This window comes from Schistocerca piceifrons, chromosome 2 (assembly GCF_021461385.2).
Source record: "Schistocerca piceifrons isolate TAMUIC-IGC-003096 chromosome 2, iqSchPice1.1, whole genome shotgun sequence".
Taxonomy (NCBI): Eukaryota; Metazoa; Arthropoda; class Insecta; order Orthoptera; family Acrididae; genus Schistocerca; species Schistocerca piceifrons.
In genome coordinates this window covers 970180000-970201056 of record NC_060139.1, presented here as the reverse complement: position 1 = coordinate 970201056, position 21057 = coordinate 970180000, and the positions used below count along the sequence as shown (strand labels likewise).

At 41.3% G+C, this 21057-nt stretch overlaps 1 protein-coding gene across 2 annotated transcripts in view; it reads right to left on the bottom strand.

Moving 5' to 3' along the window:
• The window catches only part of LOC124776412 (calpain-5-like), a 300262-nt gene that overhangs the window by 223805 nt on the left and 55400 nt on the right, over positions 1-21057 (bottom strand). For both annotated transcript variants that reach the window (XM_047251400.1, XM_047251399.1), the window contains exon 2: positions 1413-1599. In XM_047251400.1, coding sequence (XP_047107356.1) covers positions 1413-1586 — 174 coding nt within the window. In that variant the 5' untranslated portion in view covers positions 1587-1599. The remainder of the gene's footprint in view (positions 1-1412; positions 1600-21057) is intronic.

Sequence of the window (21057 nt, the reverse complement as noted above, 5' to 3'; positions counted from 1 at the left end):
TTTCCCCATCTATGTTTGATTGAATATGAGCAGAAAGTTGAAACTTTAGTCATGTTGTCTTATTGAAAACTTACTTTATGTAAAATAAGCAAAAAAGCACCCCATGCTGATGTGATATTTCAGAAAATGTTTTAATTTTTGCATAAGCAATTAAAATTTTCTGATTTTGATTTTACACGTTTTTTGCTATGAAATTGTTCTCAAATGAGACCATCTGGCAACAGTATTTAATTCCTTCACATTTTATAATCTCTCATCGCAGCTTGATGAAGAAGCGGTTATCTTCTCATTATTGGGCATATTTATAACTACGCAGTTAACTAATTCACTGTCCACTATTCGAAGAATTTACAATGAATCACAAGTGATGATTGCAATTGCTAATCTGACAGAAGTAGAAATTGGCAGTCATAAATTGTCATCTTTCTTTTCTTTCCTTTTCTTTTTAATGTTTCCCCAAACCATCTGTACAAGTATTTAGAACAATTCTGTAGTCATCCACAAGGACTTTCTGAACCCCTTTCCGCCCTTTACTTTTAAGATGTCAAGAGGATTGTACCCATTTCTATCTCTTCCTGAAGAAGCTCACGTATCCACCAAAGTCTATGAGCAATGCTGCAACATTCCAGTTGGTGCACTTTACGTTATACACTGCTCTGCACAAAATGTAAGTGATACATTGAAATATTTGTTTACGATTGTAAAAGGTCTATATCTGCTTCTTGAAGGTGGACATTGTTTACCAGTCTTACATACAATTTCAAAGAGTCCAAACAATAATATCAAACTACATTAAGGAGTGTCGACATTGAGCTCACTGCACCAAACATATTCAGCCTGTTGTCAATAAATTAACATAAGCAGAACACATGCTCTCAGTTTGATTGGGGCTATGTCATGCTGCACAAAGCTGTGCTCCCAAGGAGACCTGTTATTAACTGCTAGATGGCAATGTCATGATTTGCACAATGGTGGTGGACTTTAATACAACACAGTTCAGTCAATTTGCACAAAATGTTTATAAATTATATACACAAACCTTCCTCAGGAATTAATCCATTTACTATAGAAATGTGTACCAAAATCCCTACCAGATACAGCAGTTCCTGGGATTACCTGAACATATGGACATATTCGCGGGAGGTGACTTCAGGTTATATGGATATAGAAGATTGGTAGATAACTAGAATGTGGACACAAAAAAAGTCCAAATGCTGTATGGTTCTTAAATATATATGTAGCATATATACAAATTTTAGAATAAAATTTACTCCTTAAAGTATTTAAATAGTGACATAATTAACAGTTACAGTTGGACATTTAAAAAAAATCAGTTTCTGGCTCTCATCCATTTTTTTAAAAGTTAAATGGTGGAATGTGTTGTGGATAAAGAAAAGGAAAATGTCACTTACACTTGGCCTTTTCCATTCTAAATTGTCAGGAATAGATTCAGTGTTACCAATACTTGATTTTATATCTGGAAACAGGGGGTCATTAAATGGCTTCTTTATCTTCATTTGTCTTTTCCTCAGACTCTCATATTTCTGACCCCTGTAATGTTTTGGTTTCATCCTGCTTCTTACCATCTTCAAAAAGTCCCTGAATGAATAGACATAGCATTATGGAAATAGTTCTATGTATTTAAAGACATAAAATAAAACATTTGCGACTGTTACACAAGTCACAATGAAAAGGGTATGACACATGAGTTCAAAAGATTCGATACAGAAGTGAAAAAGAAAAGCATTTGCAATAGCCGCATATTGATGTTATATGTATTTAAAATAGTACAATTACATGGCTTACACCACTGTAGCCCATGATGTAAGTTAATACACTAATTAATATAGTGCTTACAACTGTAGAACTTAAGCTGCAATTTAACATATGCATTCCTGTAAAAAAATTGGCAGTTTACACTTACTTATTTACAAAAAAATCATAATGAGTAAAATTATTTTTTAAAAAGATATCCTTTCAATCAGATCTCAAATTGTCAAGTTGTACTACTGATGCTACTCATGTCCAATGGAACTCCAGTGAACACTTTTGTGTTTGGATAATATACTCCTTTCAACAAAAGAAAAAAATTTTACTTTATTGTAGTGCTAATCTCATTTTAACCTTGACTAGAGCTAACAATGGCCACTGCTTTGTAGAGGGAAAGGTTCTCTTAAATAAAGCACATAATGGAGAAATATTTTGTGAAGTCAGTGTGCATATCTATGTTTTCAGGAAGAGAATTGTGAACAAATATATCTGATGTAATTCAATCATAATTCAGATTACTCGGTTTGAAGCAAAAAAAAAAAATTTCTTTGATAGTGAATGTGTCCTTGGAAAATGAAACCTCAATATAATAATGATTAGAAGTATTCTAAACACAAAGCTCTGATAAGATCCCTGTCTGTATTTTAGGTGAGTTGAAGAGCTTTGAAGAATTTACTTTCTCTATTTGCTGATCATTATATTTTAAATTCAGGTACTTTTGCACTTTCCGTGGTCCTTGGAAGGAGATAAGGATTTAGCACCCCATTGATGATGATGTCATTAGGGATGGAGTACAAGTTTGAGTTGGAGAAGGATTGAGAAGGAAATCAATCTTATCCCTTTCACAAAATCAGCACAGTTTTTGCCTTAAGCAAGTCAAGGGAACCGTAGGAAAACCAAAATGTGGATGGCCTGATAGGGATTTGATACACAGTCTTTTCAAGTGCAAGTCCATTGCTTTACCATTGCACCAACTCATTCAATGTGTAAGCTTTAGAACTGTACGCTTTGAGAGGTTTTAGTTAATTCCATGTTTCAAAGGTCATATTCACGATAAACATTATGATGTGGAACATATCAACTGAACAAATGAATGTTAGGCCATTTTCTAGCTTCTAATTGACTACTGATTTCTAGTCAAGAATTTTGCTATAGTATAGAAGGAGTTATTAAGGAGAACCACCTGTGAAGTATATTTGAAAACACTTCTGCTATCTGCCAGAACTTTTATTTCAATGAGCACATTGTGACTGCCTTGAATTAATTTCCATGGCAATTTAGATAGTTTCTTGTAATAGGTGCCTGCAGCCTGTATGAACTGTTTCAAAGATAGCATCTTTTGCTTATGGCTTTGTACGTTTTTGGCACTCCGTCAAGCACATATATTCGATGCCTGTGATGACACAGGTATAATTTATATAAGTAATGATACTCTTATTCGGTTGTGTCCCTCTTTACAGAAATGGAGACAACAGCTTTAGACACTCACAAATAATATAATGTCTGAACTTGAGTTATTCACATGAAGCTTGCAATACAAGTTGTATTTCATTCACCTGCAGGATGAAATAAATCATCTTTCATCTTGCATCTGAATAGTCCAAGCTTAGACATTATTTTACTTGCATCAATGGGTACAGCTTGTAGTTCAACTTGTATGTGAATAGCCAAGTTCAGGAAATATGTTAATGGTGGAATTTAAGAATTTCCTGGTGTGTAGACTGTTCCATAAAATTTCAGGCGAACTGCCAGATGTCAGTAACTTGCTGCAGCGATATTTTTGTGTGGTCTTCTGAGAGTACAATTAAAGATGGCCAGAAGGCTCTGCTTTGAAATACTGTGGCAGCAAGTTACTGACATCTGGGAGTTCACCCAAAAACATCTACAAACATACTCCACAAGTCCTCACATAGTGTGTGGCACGGGTACCTTGTACTGCTACTAGCCATTTTCTATTTTGTTCCACTCGCAACTAGAACGAGAGAAAAACAACTGTCTGTATGCCTCTGTATGAGCCAAAATTTCTGTTTTCTTATGTTCGAGGTCCTTACATGAAATTTAGGTTTGCAGCAGTAGAATCATTCTGCAGTCAGTTTCAAGTACAGTTCTCTAAATTTTCTCAATAGTGTTCCATGAAAGGAACATCATCTTTCCCCCAAGGGTTTCCATTTGTGTTCATGAAGCATGTCCAGAAGCATGTCCATATCATTCACGTGTTGATCAAACCTATTGTTAACAAATCTAGCAGCCCACCTCTTAATTGTTTTGATGTCGTTCTTTACTCTGACCTGATGGGGATCCCAAAAACTTGAGCAGTTGTTGTATATGCAGTCTCTTTTACAGATGAAGTATACTTTCCTAAAATTCTTGAATAAACCAAAGTCAACCACTTAGTTTCCCTATGGTATGTACTGTCTGTGCCTTGACATAGCAATGACAAAGGCAAAACATCAACATTTCAACAGAGGAACAAAAACTTCTACAGCCATAAACTGAAAATTGTGTCCTTTAAATAGTTTGTTGTTGTTTTACAAGCTTGATTATTCAAATTATTTGTAACTAGACTTGCAGTGGCATACTCAAAGTTTATACTTCTTGTTGTTTGTGTTTTAGTTATTTAATGTTGAAGATGGACAGAAATTAATCAGATACTTTGAATTTTTTTCACCAAGATGTCATGCAAAATAAAATTTTGATCTTTATCTTATTATTTTAGAGTGTAGGTTTGTTGCAGTTATTGTGTAGGCATAATATATTATGACAAAAGTGTATTTGAAAGGAAATTATAGCACTTTTGTACAAAATTAACAGGTTATACTGCACTTATTACATTCTAACATGATAAAAACAGTGACAAATACCAGCAATCATACAACAATACGTGTTCTGCTGTGAGTGTTAATCAGAGACAAGAGTATCATCAGAAGTATAATAGGGAAGTGTGATAGGACCATTCTTATTTTCTATATACAATAATGGTCTGATGGACAGAGTGAGCAGCAGTCTTTACCTATTTGATGATAATGCTGTTATGCACGGGAAGGTGTCATCATTGAGTGAAGGCAAAAGTATACGAGATGACATAGAATTTCTAGTTAGTGTAATGAATGGCAGCTTGATCTAAATGTAGGAAAGCATAAGTTAATGTGTATGAGTAGGAAAAACAAACATGTAATGTTTGAATACAGCATTAGTAGGGTGCTGCTCAACACAGTCACACTGATTCAATGTTTAGGCATAATGTGGCAAAGTAATATGAAATAGAATGAGCATGTAATGACATTAGTAGGGAAGGTTTGGTTTATTGGGAGAATTTTAGGAAAATGAGGTTCATCCGTAAAGGAGACTGCGTACACAACAAAGTGTGACCCATTCTTGAGTGCTGTTCAAGTGCTTGGGATCATCATCAGGTTGAATTAAAGAAAGACATCGAACCAACTTAGAGGTGGGCTGCTAGATTTGTTACCAGTTGGTCTGATCAACACAAGAGTATTAATGAGATGCTTTGTGAACTGAAAGGAAAGACAATGTTCTTTTCACAAAATATTATTGAGAAAATTTAAATGACCAGCATTAGAAATTGACTGCAGAACAATTCTACTGCCACTGACACACAAGACTAGAGAAATTAAGGCTCGTACAGAGCATATAGACAATCACTTTGGTGTGTTTACAAGTGGAACAGGAAAGGAAATGAACAGTAGGGGTACAAGGTACCCCTTACCAAATACTACATGGTAGCTTGCAGAATATGTATGTACATATAGGTGAATCTCAATGACATCCTTTCATTTAAGAAAGCTAATCCAACAAGCTATGCAGGATAACATCTTACATATTTTGAAAGTACGAGATTGTTAAGGTATTATGCAGACAGTATATTGTGGCAGTTCGCAAGGACTGTAAACAAACAGGAACTTAGACTGCCCAAGAGGAGAGGAGTGGTGAGAGGGAAAAAGCTCTGCCTTCCTATCACAGAGCTGTGATCCTACTTCCATCTTCTGTGCTTCCACAAAAGAAGAACTGACATAAGTCATAGGGATTGCTGATTCCTTTTGTTGTGGTGAGTATCTCATTCAAACCCATTTATGCACCAGTATCAGTCTCTTACTCACTTCAAAGTGAAAAAACAAGCAATCCACAAGACAAACCAAACTGGAGTACACAAAGCATTTGGCAGTGGCTACAATGCAATTGTTTGCTGCAGTTGACACAGGCTCGACCTCTACTGGTATCTTGTGCAACCATAGTTCTCCGCACTCCCCACCTAACACTGTCACGATATAGTGTCTGCATAATAGTGACAATCAGCTTTTACAGCATTTGCAATATTATACAGTTTCTGATCTAAGCTTGTGATCATTATGCTTATATTAACTGTACACAAAAAAGCTTTAGAATAATGTACTGCAGTTGAAGACACATTACTGATGTGTATAAAAAAAGAAGAGTTCCCAGTGTGCAAACCTGCAGAACACACCATGTTACACTACGTCAATCAGATGCTAGCTCATTTCCTGTTATGTAAAACTATAAAATGAACCTTTCAGGTACAACAAACTAATTGAATGTCTTAATAAACAATTCCATGATGTTCTAATGTACTTATATTATACACTCATGTACATGATAAGATAACTTTGCAGGAAAGTTCTGGTGGTACGTAAACACAGTAGGAGAAAGGGACCACACATGTTTCAGGTGGGATGAGTAGAGGGGGAGAAAATTGGGAGATGGGAAGAAGGGTTGGGGTAGGGTGGCTAGTGGCTTGGAGGGAAGACAGCCAATTTGCTGTCTAGGAATATAGAAGGGGGGGAGGGGGGGAGGAGGCGTGGCAGGTGCACAAGTTACTTATGTGATACATGGTTGTCGAAGCTAGTCAGGGACAGCGCATGCTGAAGGTGACGTGGGGATGTGAATTGGGAGGGGGGTGACAGGACAGAGGAATGGAAAACTGTTGGGTGGAGGGTGTGGGAACAGTGGATTACTGGATATTGAGGCAAGGACAATTAAAACACAGTCCCACATCCCTTTCTTTAAATGCTGCCTATACCATGGAATCCTGACCCAACAACCCAACCACAAAAATTCCCTTCTCTGAATCCCACCCCTACATTCACAACAACTTTCACCTTTTTAGACTCTGCCAGACCCTAACTGTCACAAACCAGGTACTGTAGAAACACCCCTCAGTGACACAGGCATCCCAGAACCACAACTTCTCCCTCCACAACATACTGTTACTGGGCAGTGCTTACCACGAGTGCGTGCTGAAAAGTAATGCATCTGCGTTTTTTGTCCTGTTCTCAATATTGACTGAGATATTACACGTCATACATATTACTCAGTCAACTTTCCCACTTTGCTGGGACAAGTTGCAACCCACTCCCACTAGAGGGCTTAGACAGCTCCGAATTGTAGTGTGTAAAATGTAACAGTGTAGCTTAATATGTTAGGGCATAAAAGCAGCATGCAGTAATTGAATTGAGGTTCTAACAGCAGAAAACGTGCCTCCAACTGAAATACATTGAGGAATGAATAGTTGTATACAGTGATGATTTTATCAACATCAGTAATATATGATGGTTTATTCAAGCTTGTAATGAAGGAAACAGTGGTGCTAACCTCAATGTGTGTGACAGAGTAGATGACTGTATGCAGCAGTCAATGAGAATCATCAGAATTAATTACTCATTAAATAAAGGCAATAAAAGTTGTACATACACAAATTACACCAATTTATGATTGAAAACGCTAGTTTTATAGCACCTAAAAATACCTAATTTCAGGATGGTATCTGATTGTACCTAAATTTTAAAAATCCAATTAAATAAAAAATTTTATGACTAACATTTTCTTGTGGTCTTTCCAGTTAAGAATTATACAAATATTTCATCGAAAATTGTAATTTTATAGTACCTAAAATACCTAATTTTATGTTAGAACCTGATTTACCTCATTTTTAAAAATCTTAAAAATACATAAATTCATGTTAGAACCTGACTGTACCTCATTTTAAAAAAAACCAGTAAAATAAAATTTGCATTACTAAAACTACTCTTCTGGTCTTCCTGGCTAATTAGAAAACAGTAATTGAATGATAACTGGTTTGTTTGAAAGTGTGAACGCCAATCATGGGTCAGACAATGACAGCATATGCCAGGCTGTTACAGCCCGCCCTGCTCATATGGGCCGGCAGGGCATGGAGGAGCCTTGTGATCTGCCTCCGCTGCCTTCCTGCGCTGTCGGAACAGCATGTTTAAAACAACTGCACTGCCTTCATTCAGTCGGTCAGTGAACTGTTTGGATGTGGTGAAATGTTTCTCAGTGAGAGTGTATTTGTGGAAAGCCAAGCATGCTGAAAGTAGCCAGCTCCAAATCATCTCTGATTCATCAGTGGTTACAAGAATTTCGTGATTTATCTAAAGACAGAAGTTATTCACTGCAATGTGTGCAGAGTCATTCTTGCACCAAATACACCATTCAATACAGCTGAAAATAGCCAGTTCAAAAGTTTTCTAGAGAAATACTGTCACCACAGCATTCCATCAGAATCCACACAGAGCAAGAACTAACTGTTTAGATACTTTATATGAAAATACATTGAGCAGGATAAGGGAAGATATAGGCGATTCATACATGTGGATCTCTGTCGATGAGACAACTGACAGACAAGGTCAATATGTGGCTGATTTGACTGTTGGAAAGTTAGATCCTGACACTCTCTCTGTACCTCACCTGATCTGCAGCAGCTAAAAAGGACTACCCAGGGAACAATTGCTCACTTTGTTAATAAAGCTCTCAAATTACATTTCCCCAACAGTCTAGATGAAAATAAAGTACTTGTAATCTACACTGATGCAGCTGCATACATGATTGCTGCTGTTAAATTGTTGAAAGTATTTTACCCAGCCTTGCTCTATATCACATGTTTTGCCCATGCCATGAATCGTGTAGCTGAAACAATACGTCCCTAATTTCCACATCAAAAAGGTTTTTATTAAAGCACCCCCAAGAATCCAGTTATTTTGTGAGGAACTTCCCAGTATATCAGTTCCACCAGAACTCAAACTTCCTCACTGGGGAATGTGGCTAGAGGCCGTAGAATATTACAGCGAGCATTTAGAAGAAATTAAGAACATTGTTCTTAAATTGCAGGGGGAGGCAGTGAGCATTACTTCAGCTAAAGATCTTCTAAAGGATTCAACAATCTCTAATGACATTGCATACATAAAATCTCATTATGGATTTTTGGTCCCTATTATTAAAGCTCTGAGAATTCAGGGAAACCAGTCTACACGTAACTGCGACTGATAGAAGGGGTGACAGAAAAATCAACTTGGTCCCAGGTTCTACTGGTGTGAAAGACAGTGAGAAACTAAAGACAGTGCTACAAAAAAACCCAGGACTGACCACCATCCGCACAGTGGCTGACATCTTATCAGGTAAATCAATAGAACATGAGTGTGCGGCCCCACATTTAAATATGCTCCGGTGAAATCTGTTGACGTGAAATGCTCATTCTCGCCATATAAGATGCTATTAACAGAAAAATCTGGAGAAAGTGTTAGTTATTTACTGTGACTGTAATTATGGGCATGGACAATAACATAATGTGGATTTTTGTCAATCTATTTATCTTTCTAGACAGTAAAATGTCAGATTTTGATAACCTATTTCTGTAAGTGATAGAACCTATTTTAGGTACCTAATTGAAGATTTTTAGACTCTAAAAGTCTGAGGTCTAATCATGAGAATGTGTACAGGACATCATTGCAGGGTGCAGTGCTGAAAACTGTGTGCATGGTGGGTGCCTCCAGCGCTCATTTCCGACATGAAACAGAGGAGACTGGACATCTTTCAACTATTTCTTTGTGTTTCGAGTGTGAGAGTAATGGATTATTCAACAACATTCTGACAGGTGATGAAAGCTGTGTTCATCATTTTGACCCCAAAAACATGACAGCATCAATGGAGAAACTTTAAGAACACTTCCAAGGATGTCATTTTGATAGTGATGAAGCAGTGCAAACAAAGATGAGGCCATGCCTCCATCAACAAAGTCAAACATTCAACAGTGATGGTATCAAAAAACAGGTCTCTTGCAGGGATAAATGTGTTCATTGCCAGGGTGATGATGTTGAGAAATAAATTTGTAGATATGGAGAATGAAGATATAGAATGTTAATAAAGTTTGTTTTATTTAAACAGCTTTAAGAGTTTTTACATAAAAAAGTTGGAGGCACTACTTTACAGCACACTCTCACACTCTAATTCTCTGAAATTAAAATCCTTGCATTCCAGCATCTACAAGAGTGTTCCAGAAACTGCCTCCATACATTTTCCAGCCAGTTGATATCCTACTCCCACCTTGGGGCATCACTATTCATCGACACCTATCTTACCCACAGTGAAACCCTTGTCAATCCCCCACAGCACCCAGACCATGCCCAGCTGACTTTTCATCCTCCAACATTCCCTCCCAACATTTCACAAATTCCAGAATCCAAGCAAACCAAAACACTGTTGTTAACCTTTCCACAAGAAATTTTGGTCCAGCAGAAGTTTCAGTCCTATACAAAGGCCTCAAATTCAGACCTACACCCAAGTTTAATCATGTTTCGCTTGTCAAACACTTACTTTTCTACTCCTGATCCCTGCACTGGATGCTCTTCTTTGCCACCAAACCCCCAACCCAATCCTAACACTGATACTTGCCTCTCCCTGTTCATACCACAATCCAACTTGCCTCTCCCTGTTCATACCACAATCCAACTGTGGCCCCTCCCCTCTCCCACCTGACCATTCTCTGGTCATCTTCCACAAATTTCTTACCTGCAGTGTGGCCTCACCATCATTTCATAAAACCCCTCCTAAGCACACGAATCTCTGAGCAGAAGTAAGGACAACATACACAACCTAAAAACAGATCCTGATGTAATGATCCTCCCTAAAGACAAGGCTACACCAGTGACATGATGAGTCACAGTGACTACCTGGCAAAAGGCCTCTATCAGCTGCCTGACTCTTCCACTTAAACCCTTGCCATAGTAGTCCCATCCCACAAGCCCAACACAACCTCCAATCCCCACTGAAATCCAATGGCTTTTCCCAGAGCCTCTCCCCTGAGTATGTCTTCCTCCTCACCCTAACGACACCCCACATACCCTCCTTCTACACACTTCCCAAAATCCACAAACCTAACAATCCTGGCCACTCCCTGTAGTTGACTATTGTGCTCCCACAGAAAGAATTTCTGCTCTTGTTGACCAACACCTCCAACCAGTTTCCAGAAACCTAGCTCACCACTCAAAGATACTAAGCACTTCCTTCACCAACTCTCCACCAGCCCCATCCCTTTAACTCCTGGATCCCTACTCTTTCCTGCTGATGCCACCTTGCTATGCACCAACTTCCCTCATTCCCAAGGTCTTGCTGCTATAGAAGACTACATCTCGCAATGTCCATCCACTACTCATTCCTTGCACACCTTACCAACTATTACCTATCACACAACTATCTTCCCTTTGAAGGGAAGGTATACAAACAAATCTGTGGCATTGCACGGCACACTCCTACGCCAACCTGTTTATTGGCCGACAAGAGGAAACTTTCGCAGATTTTCAAAACTCCCAATCCCTAGTCTGGTTTAGGTTTATTGACGATATCTTCATGATCTGGACCCATGACCAAGATGCCCTAACCTCATTTCTTCAAGATCTTCTCTCTCACACATTTCTGCTGGTCCTACTCAACCCAAATGTCACCTTTCTGGATGTTGACCTCCACCTCTCTGATGGCTCCATCCAAACCTCTGTTCACATTCAACCCACTGACTATCAGAAGTGCCTATATTTCAACAGCTGTCATCCCTTCCACACCAAAAAATCCCTCCCACATAGCCTGGCCACCCATGGACAACATACATGCAGTGACAATAACTCCTTTGTCCAGTACGCTGTGGGTCTCTCAAATGTCTTCACAGATACACACTATCCCCCAAACCCAGTCCGCAGACAGGTTTTCCTCTGCCATATCCTCACAAACCCCCAATCCTCTCACCACACCCAAGAATCAGATGCATATGAGTGTGCCCTCATTACCAAATTTCACCTTACACTGGAACAACTGATTCTCTCTCCGCATACCCTAAAATGAGGGACACCTTACCCAAGATCTATCTCACCTCTCCTAAAGTGGTGTTCCATCACCCATTCATCTTACAAAATATCCTAGTCCATCCCTAAGCCACTCCCACTCCCAACCACTTGCCACAGGCACCATATCACTGTGGAAGGTCCAGGTGCAAAACCTGCCTAATCCACTCACGCAGCACTTTCTACTCCGGTCCTGTCATGGGCTTATTCTACCTCACCTGAGGGCAACCCACCTGTGAAAGCAGCCTTATCAGAAACTGATGTGTACTACTTTGTACACAATTGTAAGGAAAGTTGGACTGCGGCAGTTGTTGTCATACAGAAGCTGGACAGGACCAGAGAAGATTAGCGAACACGTAAGTACAGTAAACACAAGTTTTAATAAACTTCCAACATCCTCCAAGTGTTGAGAAACTTTATGGAGGAACAAACAGCAATAAAGTCCAGCTATTACAAGAAGCAAAGAGTGCAATGCAATGCGAGGCTCCCACTAGCAATGCACGAGTGAACTGTTGATGGCTGACAATGACAGAAGACTGTCGAGGACTGAGACTGAATATGTAACTGATGCTGGCCATCCTATATCACAGCAGAAGAGGGCACTCGCAGTTGGAGCCACTGAGGGCATGGCTCAGTAGGCACACGTCATTGGACCACCGGGTCCCTGCACAACCGCTATCAGCATCCGTCACAAATGTGTGTTTCTGTTGCCAACAGTGAGATGCTGGTGGCAGTGATATCAATCTAGCTTACCACATAAACCAACTCTGCTGTAAACACTGCACAGATTTTTATGTTGGTACGACTACCAACCAGCTGCCCACCACGATGAATGGCCAACACCAAACTGCTGCCAAGAACAAAGTTGACCACCTGATGGCACAACATGCAGCTGAGCATAACACATTCAATTCCAATGTCTGCTTCATAGCCCAGACCACTTAGATCCTTCCCTGTACCACCAGCTTCTCTGAACAACAAAGATTGGAGTTATCTTTGCAACATATTCAGCTAGCACTCCTGTAATCATTCTGACCTCAATTTCCAGTAACCCAATGTCTCCACACCCTCCACCCAATAACTTTCCCTTCCTCCATCCTGTCAACCCCTCCCAATTCACATCCCCAAGTCAGCTTCAGTCTGTGCCACTCCCTACTGGCTTTGCAACTGTGCATCACACATCTAATCCATGCACCTGCCAACTCTCTCTCCCACACTCCTAGCTAGCAAGTCGGCTATCTCACTCCAAGGTGTTAGCCACCTGTCCCCCCTCTCTCTCCCTCCACCCATCCCACCTGGCACAAACCACGCCCCAACCTAATCCACTTGCCACTTGCAGGCCAGGCATTAATTTGAAGAGTTCTGATGAACACTTGCCATTTGATACACAGCAAGGCAAGTCAGACTGTGTTCAGATTAAAGACACTTTGACTGTCAGAATACTATCAGTAAATTTTGGAAGTATTCGTAATGGAACTAATGAATTTACTACCCTCCAAGAAAGTTCTCATGCTAAAATTATTCTCAGGACCAAGAACTGGATGAAACCCAAAGTGGTAAGCTGTGAGGTGTTTAGTGAGTTATGGAATACACAACAGAAAGACAGAACAGAGGGCAAGTGAGGGGGGTGTTGACTGCAGCTGACAAAATATTGTCTCTATTGAGGTCGAAGTTGAGTGTGGCAGTGAAGTCGCATATAACAGGTCTACGTGAAACCCAGTTAATTGTTGGATATTTTTACTGGCCAAGTGATTCTGCTGTGACAGTTCTAGGGTCATTCAAAGTAAGTCTATGGTCAGTAGTGCATAAATACTCAGACATGCAATACTAATTGGAGGCAGTGTTAGCCTACAGAGCATAGACTTGGATGCCTATGGATTACTTGCAGGGGATACAGACAGTCAGATGAAGTGCTTTTCAACACATTTTTGAAAACGTGTCTTGAGCAGCTAGTTCAGTGGGTCATGGGCTATGGAAATATCTTAGAACTTGCAACTTCAAATAGGCCAGACTTTATCGACAATGTCAGTGTAGAAACGGGGATTGGCAATTATGATGTCATTATAGCAACTATGATTACAAAAGTTAACAAATCAGTTAAGAAGGCTAGGAGAGTGTTTCTGCTAGAAACATCTGAGAAGCAGTTGTTAGCATCTCTCTTAGACAGTGAACTGACATCACTTAGTTCCAGTAAGATGGGCGCAGAGGAATTATGGGCAAAGTTTAAGCAGATTGTAAATCGTGGTCTAGAGAATTATGCGCCTAGTAAGTGGGTAAGGGATGGATGATGATGATTATTTGGGTTGAGAAGCACTCGACATCATGGTCATCAGCGCCCTGACAAAAAGTCAGCATGCTGATCTCATGGGTGGGGATGAAGGCTGTCCCCGCATGCGAAGCAGTTTATAACATATTAAAGTCTGCTGGTCTTCCCCACCAATTTAGGGATGAGGCCTGACATTTCACAAAATCTCATCACTCTTGCAACACTGGTATCAGTATCTGTGAGGATGGTGGGCAGATCTCCAGTGAGACTGAGGGCTGCCCTAATATCAGTATATAGGACACATGTAATCACAATATGCTGAACTGAAAGTGGCACGCCAAAAACTTCACAGAGTGGTGGAGCCTCCCGCTGGAGGAGGAAGCCATGTGTGAAAGGCCTATGCTCGATGTGCAGTCTGGTAAGCAAAACCTCCTGCCAGCGGCAAGGCTGACAAGAAGTCCACCAAGCCTTTGCGGTCAATTTGAGTGACCGCAGTTTGTTATCTGTCATCAGCAACCATTCAGTCTCCCACTAACGCACGATGCATCTGTCAGAAAATGATATGATGGTGGGCAGTGGGATGGGCCAGCGATGGACAGCACTACCTAACATGCTTCCTTGGCAGCTTTGTCGGCCATGTCATTACCCTGTATCCCAATGTGGACAGGTACCCAGTAAAAGATCACCTCCTTGCCATGGTGTTGGAGCTACTGTAAGGAGTCATAGATGAGCTGAATCAGCTAGTGTACTGGATACATTTGATGATGTGCTTGCAGTGCACTAAGAGAGTCTGAACAGACAAGAAAACTCATACAGTGGCATCTGAGAACCCTCTCCAGTGCCATCAGAATGCCATAAAACTCTGCATCATAATTTGTAAATAGTTCTGGAAAACACACTTTAAAAACCCTATCAGGGAAAACAGCAGAACAACTGAGAGCTTTCTCCTGCTGGGATCCATTTGTAAAAATAAATACTTAAAAAGACAAAAACAGTTAGGGATGGAAAAGATCCACCATAGTTTAATAATGAGATTCAGAAAATGCTGATGCAGCAGAGGCTGTTGCACCCTCAGGTCAAAAGAGACGACAAGCAAAGGTTAGAAGATACTCGTGCATGGGTGAAAAGATCTATGCACCAAGCATGTAACCACCCCCACTATACCTTAGTAAAAGATCTGGAAGAGAACCTGAGAAAATTATGGTCCTATGTAAAATCACTAAATAGGTCTACACCTTCTATCCAGCCATATGTTGACCAGTCTAGTATGGCAGTTACAGATGGCAAAACAATAACTGAAATTTTAAACTTCATATTTAAGAAATAATTCATACCAGAGAATCGTACAAACATACCATTGTTTGACCACTGAATGGTCTTCCGTGTGGGTGACATGGTAATAAGCATCCCTGGCATAGAGAAACAACTCAAAGAGATGAAAACAAATAAGGCACCAGGACCAGATGGAATCCCAGTTTGATTTTTCAAAGAGTACTCGGCAGCATTGGCAATGAAAAGGGAGCTGGAGATGCCTGGTGAGAGACAGGCAATTATAGGGTTAACAGCCATAGCAAAGAGGACAACGCTCAGGACAGAACCCTTGCAAACAAGCTTGAGAGAGAAATGTGGTGGTAGCTACATGGAAGGTGTTTGTCCTTACTGGGCTTACATATGAGCATGACACTAGCTTCACACCAGCATCTGGGAACATTCCCTCTGCCCAGATGTGGTTGTCGGAGGAAGGAAAAGGTGCTTGCCCACAAGAGAAAGGTGTTGCAACATCTGACTGTGAACATCATCTGGCCCTGGGGAAGAGGATTGGGATGAAGTGAGAGCACGATGTAGCTCCCTCATAGTAAAGGTGGCATTGTAGCATTCACTATTCTGGGAAGAGAAGGGTATTACCCGAGCCTCCTCTACTCGTTTCCAATGGAGGGAGACAGGGTGATTGTGGGAGGAGCTCAAAATCTCTGCAAAATGGCAGGCCAAGGCCCTGGAGATAGCAATAGCATCCCCTATGACATCATCTGCTACTGTCAGGCTGAAAACTGGGGACTGGACCTTGGTCCCAGAGAGCCTTCGAAGCTTGGCCCACACAATGGAAGAGGAAATAGAAATGTTAAAAGAACTAGTAAATGAAATCCAGCTAGCTTATTTGCTATCCTGAAGAATGCAAAGACACTGTACATGCAACCTTTTATAATGAATGCAATTTGCCATCATAGCATGACAGTCAAAAACATGGAGAGCACATCTCAGTGCATGAATGGCGTCACAGCATGCCTCAGTCCACCAAGAGACTGGGAGTATGTTTCAGAGAGAACGGACCACTCAAGATGATGGGCAAGCTGGGCAGTGCAGAAGGAGAGGTCCAAATGGGAATAGGTGCAAGTGGAGTCTGAAAGGAATGTGGGTGCTCCCATGTTAAGGCAGATGGGGTTAAGGTGATTGAGAAGGTCAGCCAAGAGTGCACCTCTCTGACAGGTTCTGGGTGAGCCCCAAGGGGACGGTGCACACTTAAGTCATCAAGCAGCAGAGAGGGGTGAGGGAAATGCCCAATAAGCTTGAGGAAGTCTGCCCTGGTGACACTGAATGATGGAGGGTTGTAAATGATACAAAGGGAAAAGGTCAAGGGAGGAAGAAAAACACGGACTGCAACAGCTTGGAGCAGGGTAGTCAGGGAGATTGGTTGACTACGATCATCACCCCAGATGAAAAACACGACTCTACCATGAGATGGAATGCTATCCTGGGGGAAAGGTCAAAGCGGACTGGGAAGAAATGCAAGAGCTCAAAACGGTCATGAGGATGCAATTTTGTTTCCTGGAGGCAAAGTACAGTCAGACACTGTAATTCTAAGAGCAACCATAAATCCTCTTTGTTGGATCAAAGGCTGTGAATGTTCCATTGGAGAGGAGTCATGACGAGGAAAAAATGAAGGGTTGGCACCTTGACGGCTGCCAAGTGCCAGTCTTCAAAGACTCACTGCTACAGAGCACAAAGGCAGGAGGATCCTGCTCCACGAGGTCTTCAGAGGTGTTGGCATCCTCCTTAAGTCGGTCTAAAGAATCCAGGGGACAAAAATGGTTGGTGGTGAACACTGGTGACACAGAGGTCGGGCAGGTGAGGGTATCACATGGCGACACCATCTAAGAGGATCTTTGCGACACCACCGAAGAGGATCTTTGAGACGGTGAAGGAGAAGACTGTTTCCCTTTGTTTGATTTCTTGGAACCTTTCCTGTTGGCAGAGGAAGACTCAGATGTTTGTTGGCTGGAGGGACATAGGAAATGATAGTGGAAGTACTCCTTTTGTCCTTTCTGGCCTGCTGGTTGTGTAGCAGGTGACTCTGCCGACTGAGATGAAAGTTCGGTGGCTCGTTGCACAGCTGGAGGAGGAGATGGGGTGCTACTGTGATGCTGGGCAATTTCACAACCATGGTGCTAAATTTGAGGTTGCATGTCTGCAGGGCCATGTCCTTCATGGAGCGAGATGTAGCAAGATGTAGGTGTCAGGTGGTAGAATGTGGGGTTTCCAACTAGCCAACAACTTGCAAGTGACTGGATAAGGCACATTTTCCTTCACCCAAATCTCCTGAACAGCCTGCTCATCGAGATACACAGGACAATCTCGGTAGGAGGCAGCATGGGCGCCTTTTCAGTTGATACACTGGGGAGATGTAGGAGGAGGATCGCCCTCATGAGCATCTCTACCACAGGATACACTTTTGGCTGAGTATTGACAGGAGTCTTGAGTGTGGTTCTAATGATGACAATGGTAGTAGCACAACAGGATTGGAATGTATGGTCATACTGTGATAACTTCATGGCCTGATTTGATCTTTGATGGAAGAATCACTCTATTAAAAGTGAAAAAAAGAGTGCGTGGGAACTAAGGAAGCATCTAGTTTTTGCATCAGCCAATGGAATGCAATGACATCCTGATCAGAGAGTACATTTGGATTTCTGCCTCAGTCAGGCCTTTGAACAGCCTAGTGTAAATAATGCCATGGGAAGAATTCAGCATTCGATGGTCCTTGACATGAACAGAATAGCCACGGAGGAGCAAAGCTGCAAGCGGTTGTTATGCCTGAGAATCAGAAGTAGTCTCCAAAAGCAAAGTGTCATTTTGTAAACAAGAGCAGGATTTCACAGGGCCAGCAATTGCATCAACACCTTTCTAAATAATAAATGGATTTACCATAGCAAAGAACTGGCCATCTTCAGTACGTGAAACCATAAGGACGGGTGGTGCAGCTGGGAGGGTCTTTGAACCATTAGCCTCATTCCATTTATATTTGATAGACGTTGGTGGTGAAAAATATGATTAGCTCACTGCGAGAAAATCCCCATGACTGCCAGCATCTCCAATGACTTGCTCCTTCCAACTGAGGGCCCTCCTCAGAACGGGGCGCACCCGCCTTAGGTGATTGTTCACACTTCAGGTCACACCTCCCAAACACCTGAGAGAGAGATCAATCAGCAATTTAGGAAGGTATCAGCTCAGGCAATCACCCCTCCTCGGACCTGGCCTTTACCAGGGGGTATGTGGGAACCCTACCTGTCAACCTGGGGCTGGGAATTACACATTACCCAGTCATTGGTTGTGCATCAGACACATGGGCTGGCCTTCAGGAGCGCACAGGAAGGAAGAAGAAAACAAGGAACCTCAAATGCTGAAGTGGAGGAAGGATAGAAGGGGAATCGAAAAATGAAAGAAGGAATGAAAGACAGTGGAGAGACTGTTCTCATATCACTGACTGAATATGCAGAACAGATTTCCAACATCCCAGGCATGTTCCCCAAGGGAGGGGCAGAAGTATGGCACGAGAATAGACATGCAGCATGGAAAGGAAGAGTGCTCCAAAGGCTGGGTCCCCAGGGTAGCCAAGCACAAACCAACCAAAGTGCGGCGAGCGCCCTGGAGATCATAGTGTGATGAGTAACAGGATAATGTTCTTGAAATCTGACACTGCTGACACCCACGAGATGATTCAATGTTACCGTAAGGACAACTTGTGGCTGCATCCCCACTGCATGTGACCTGACCCCTTTTGAGTGTAGTGCAATGTCAATTTTTGCTCTGGTATACAGGGTGGAACCACTAGTTCAGAACCATTCAATATCATTTGAACATTATCCAAAACAGCGAAAAGTTTTTACACTTTTTCAGCCCTCCTGTAGAGTGGTCATGGAGGGGTCTATCACTGGCATGTGGATGAATAAAACAGCAAAGGATCCCTCTAAGCAAAGTGGCACCTCGCAGTAGCTGTAGCGCCTGAGGGGAGGTAACCCGTTCACCATTTAGGTGGGATGATGATGTGGGGCACCATGTCTTCGCACCATTACAGAGGAAGGTTGTAGGCACTTTTGAGCCAAGATTAAAACTTATGCGTTGCAACAGGGGGGCAATTACAGCATTACAAATTTAAAAAAATCTGATATATATTTCTTTTTGCATGGTGTAAAGCCGAACATACCAGGTGTACCGGTATGGTTCAAATGGCTCTGAGCACTATGGGACTCAACTGCTGAGGTCATTAGTCCCCTAGAACTTAGAACTAGTTAAACCTAAATAAACTAAGGACATCACAAACATCCATGCCCGAGGCAGGATTCGAACCTGCGACCGTAACGGTCGCGCCGTTCCAGACTGCAGCGCCTTTAACTGCACGGCCACTTCGGCCGGCTGTACCGGTATGAAATGAGTGTTAAGATACAAATGTGTTGATAGGGAACATTTGTTGTGAATGAACCTTAGGAATCTGTCAAAGATATTTAGTATACATCAAGTCATGGAACAAACAACATCGTATGTTTTCATCGTGTTAACAGTGTCAAATTTTGAAATGAAGAACGTGGAAGACCACCAAAAAAGTTATAAGATGCCGAATTGCAAGCAATATTGGATGAAGATGATACTCTGAGTTAGAAGCAAATGGCAACATTGCTAAATGTTGCACAACAAACAATTTCTGACCATTTGAAAGCTATGGGAAAGATCCAAAAGTGTGGAAAATGGGTGCCACATGAATTGAATGAAAGACAGATGGAAAACCGAAAAACCATTTGTCAAATTTTGCTTCAAAGACATGAAAGAAAATGAATTTTGCATCGAACTGTTACTGGCAATGAAAAATTGATTTATTTTAAGAATCCTAAATGGGAAAAATCATGGGTTAATCCAGGACAACCTCAACATTGACTGCAAAACCAGATCGATTCGACAAGAAGACTATGCTCTGTGTTTGTTGGGATCAGAAAGGTGTGGTGTATCATGAGCTTCTAAAACCCAGTGAAACGGCGAATACTAATCGCTACAGGCAACAAATGATCAATTTGCACTATGCATTGATCGGAAAAAGACCAGAATGGGCCAGAAGACATGGCAAAGTAATTTTTTTACATGACAATGCACCTGCACACAAAGCAAAACTGGTTCAGGATACAATCAAACCACTTGGCTGGGAGCTGCTACTCCACCCGGCGTATTCACCAGACATGGCCCCTTCCGACTATGATTTGTTTTCATCAATGGGACACGCATTGGCTGAGGAACATTTTGATTCCTATGACGTAGTCGAAAATTGGGTGTCTGATTGGTTTGCTTCAAAAGACGAACATTTGTATTGGCGTGGTGTCCACAAATTGCCATAAAGGTGGTCAAAATGTATAGAAAGCAATGGTCAGTGCTTTAAATAAAATGTTTTTACTTTTCAATTCAAAATTAGTGTTTCATTTTCACAAAAACACGCTCATTTCATACTGGTACACCTGGTATTTTATCATGAAAACATAAAACTAGTTTAAAAAAATAAGATACCATAGAAGGTGTGAAATTGTTAGCCTGTGTAACAAAAAATGT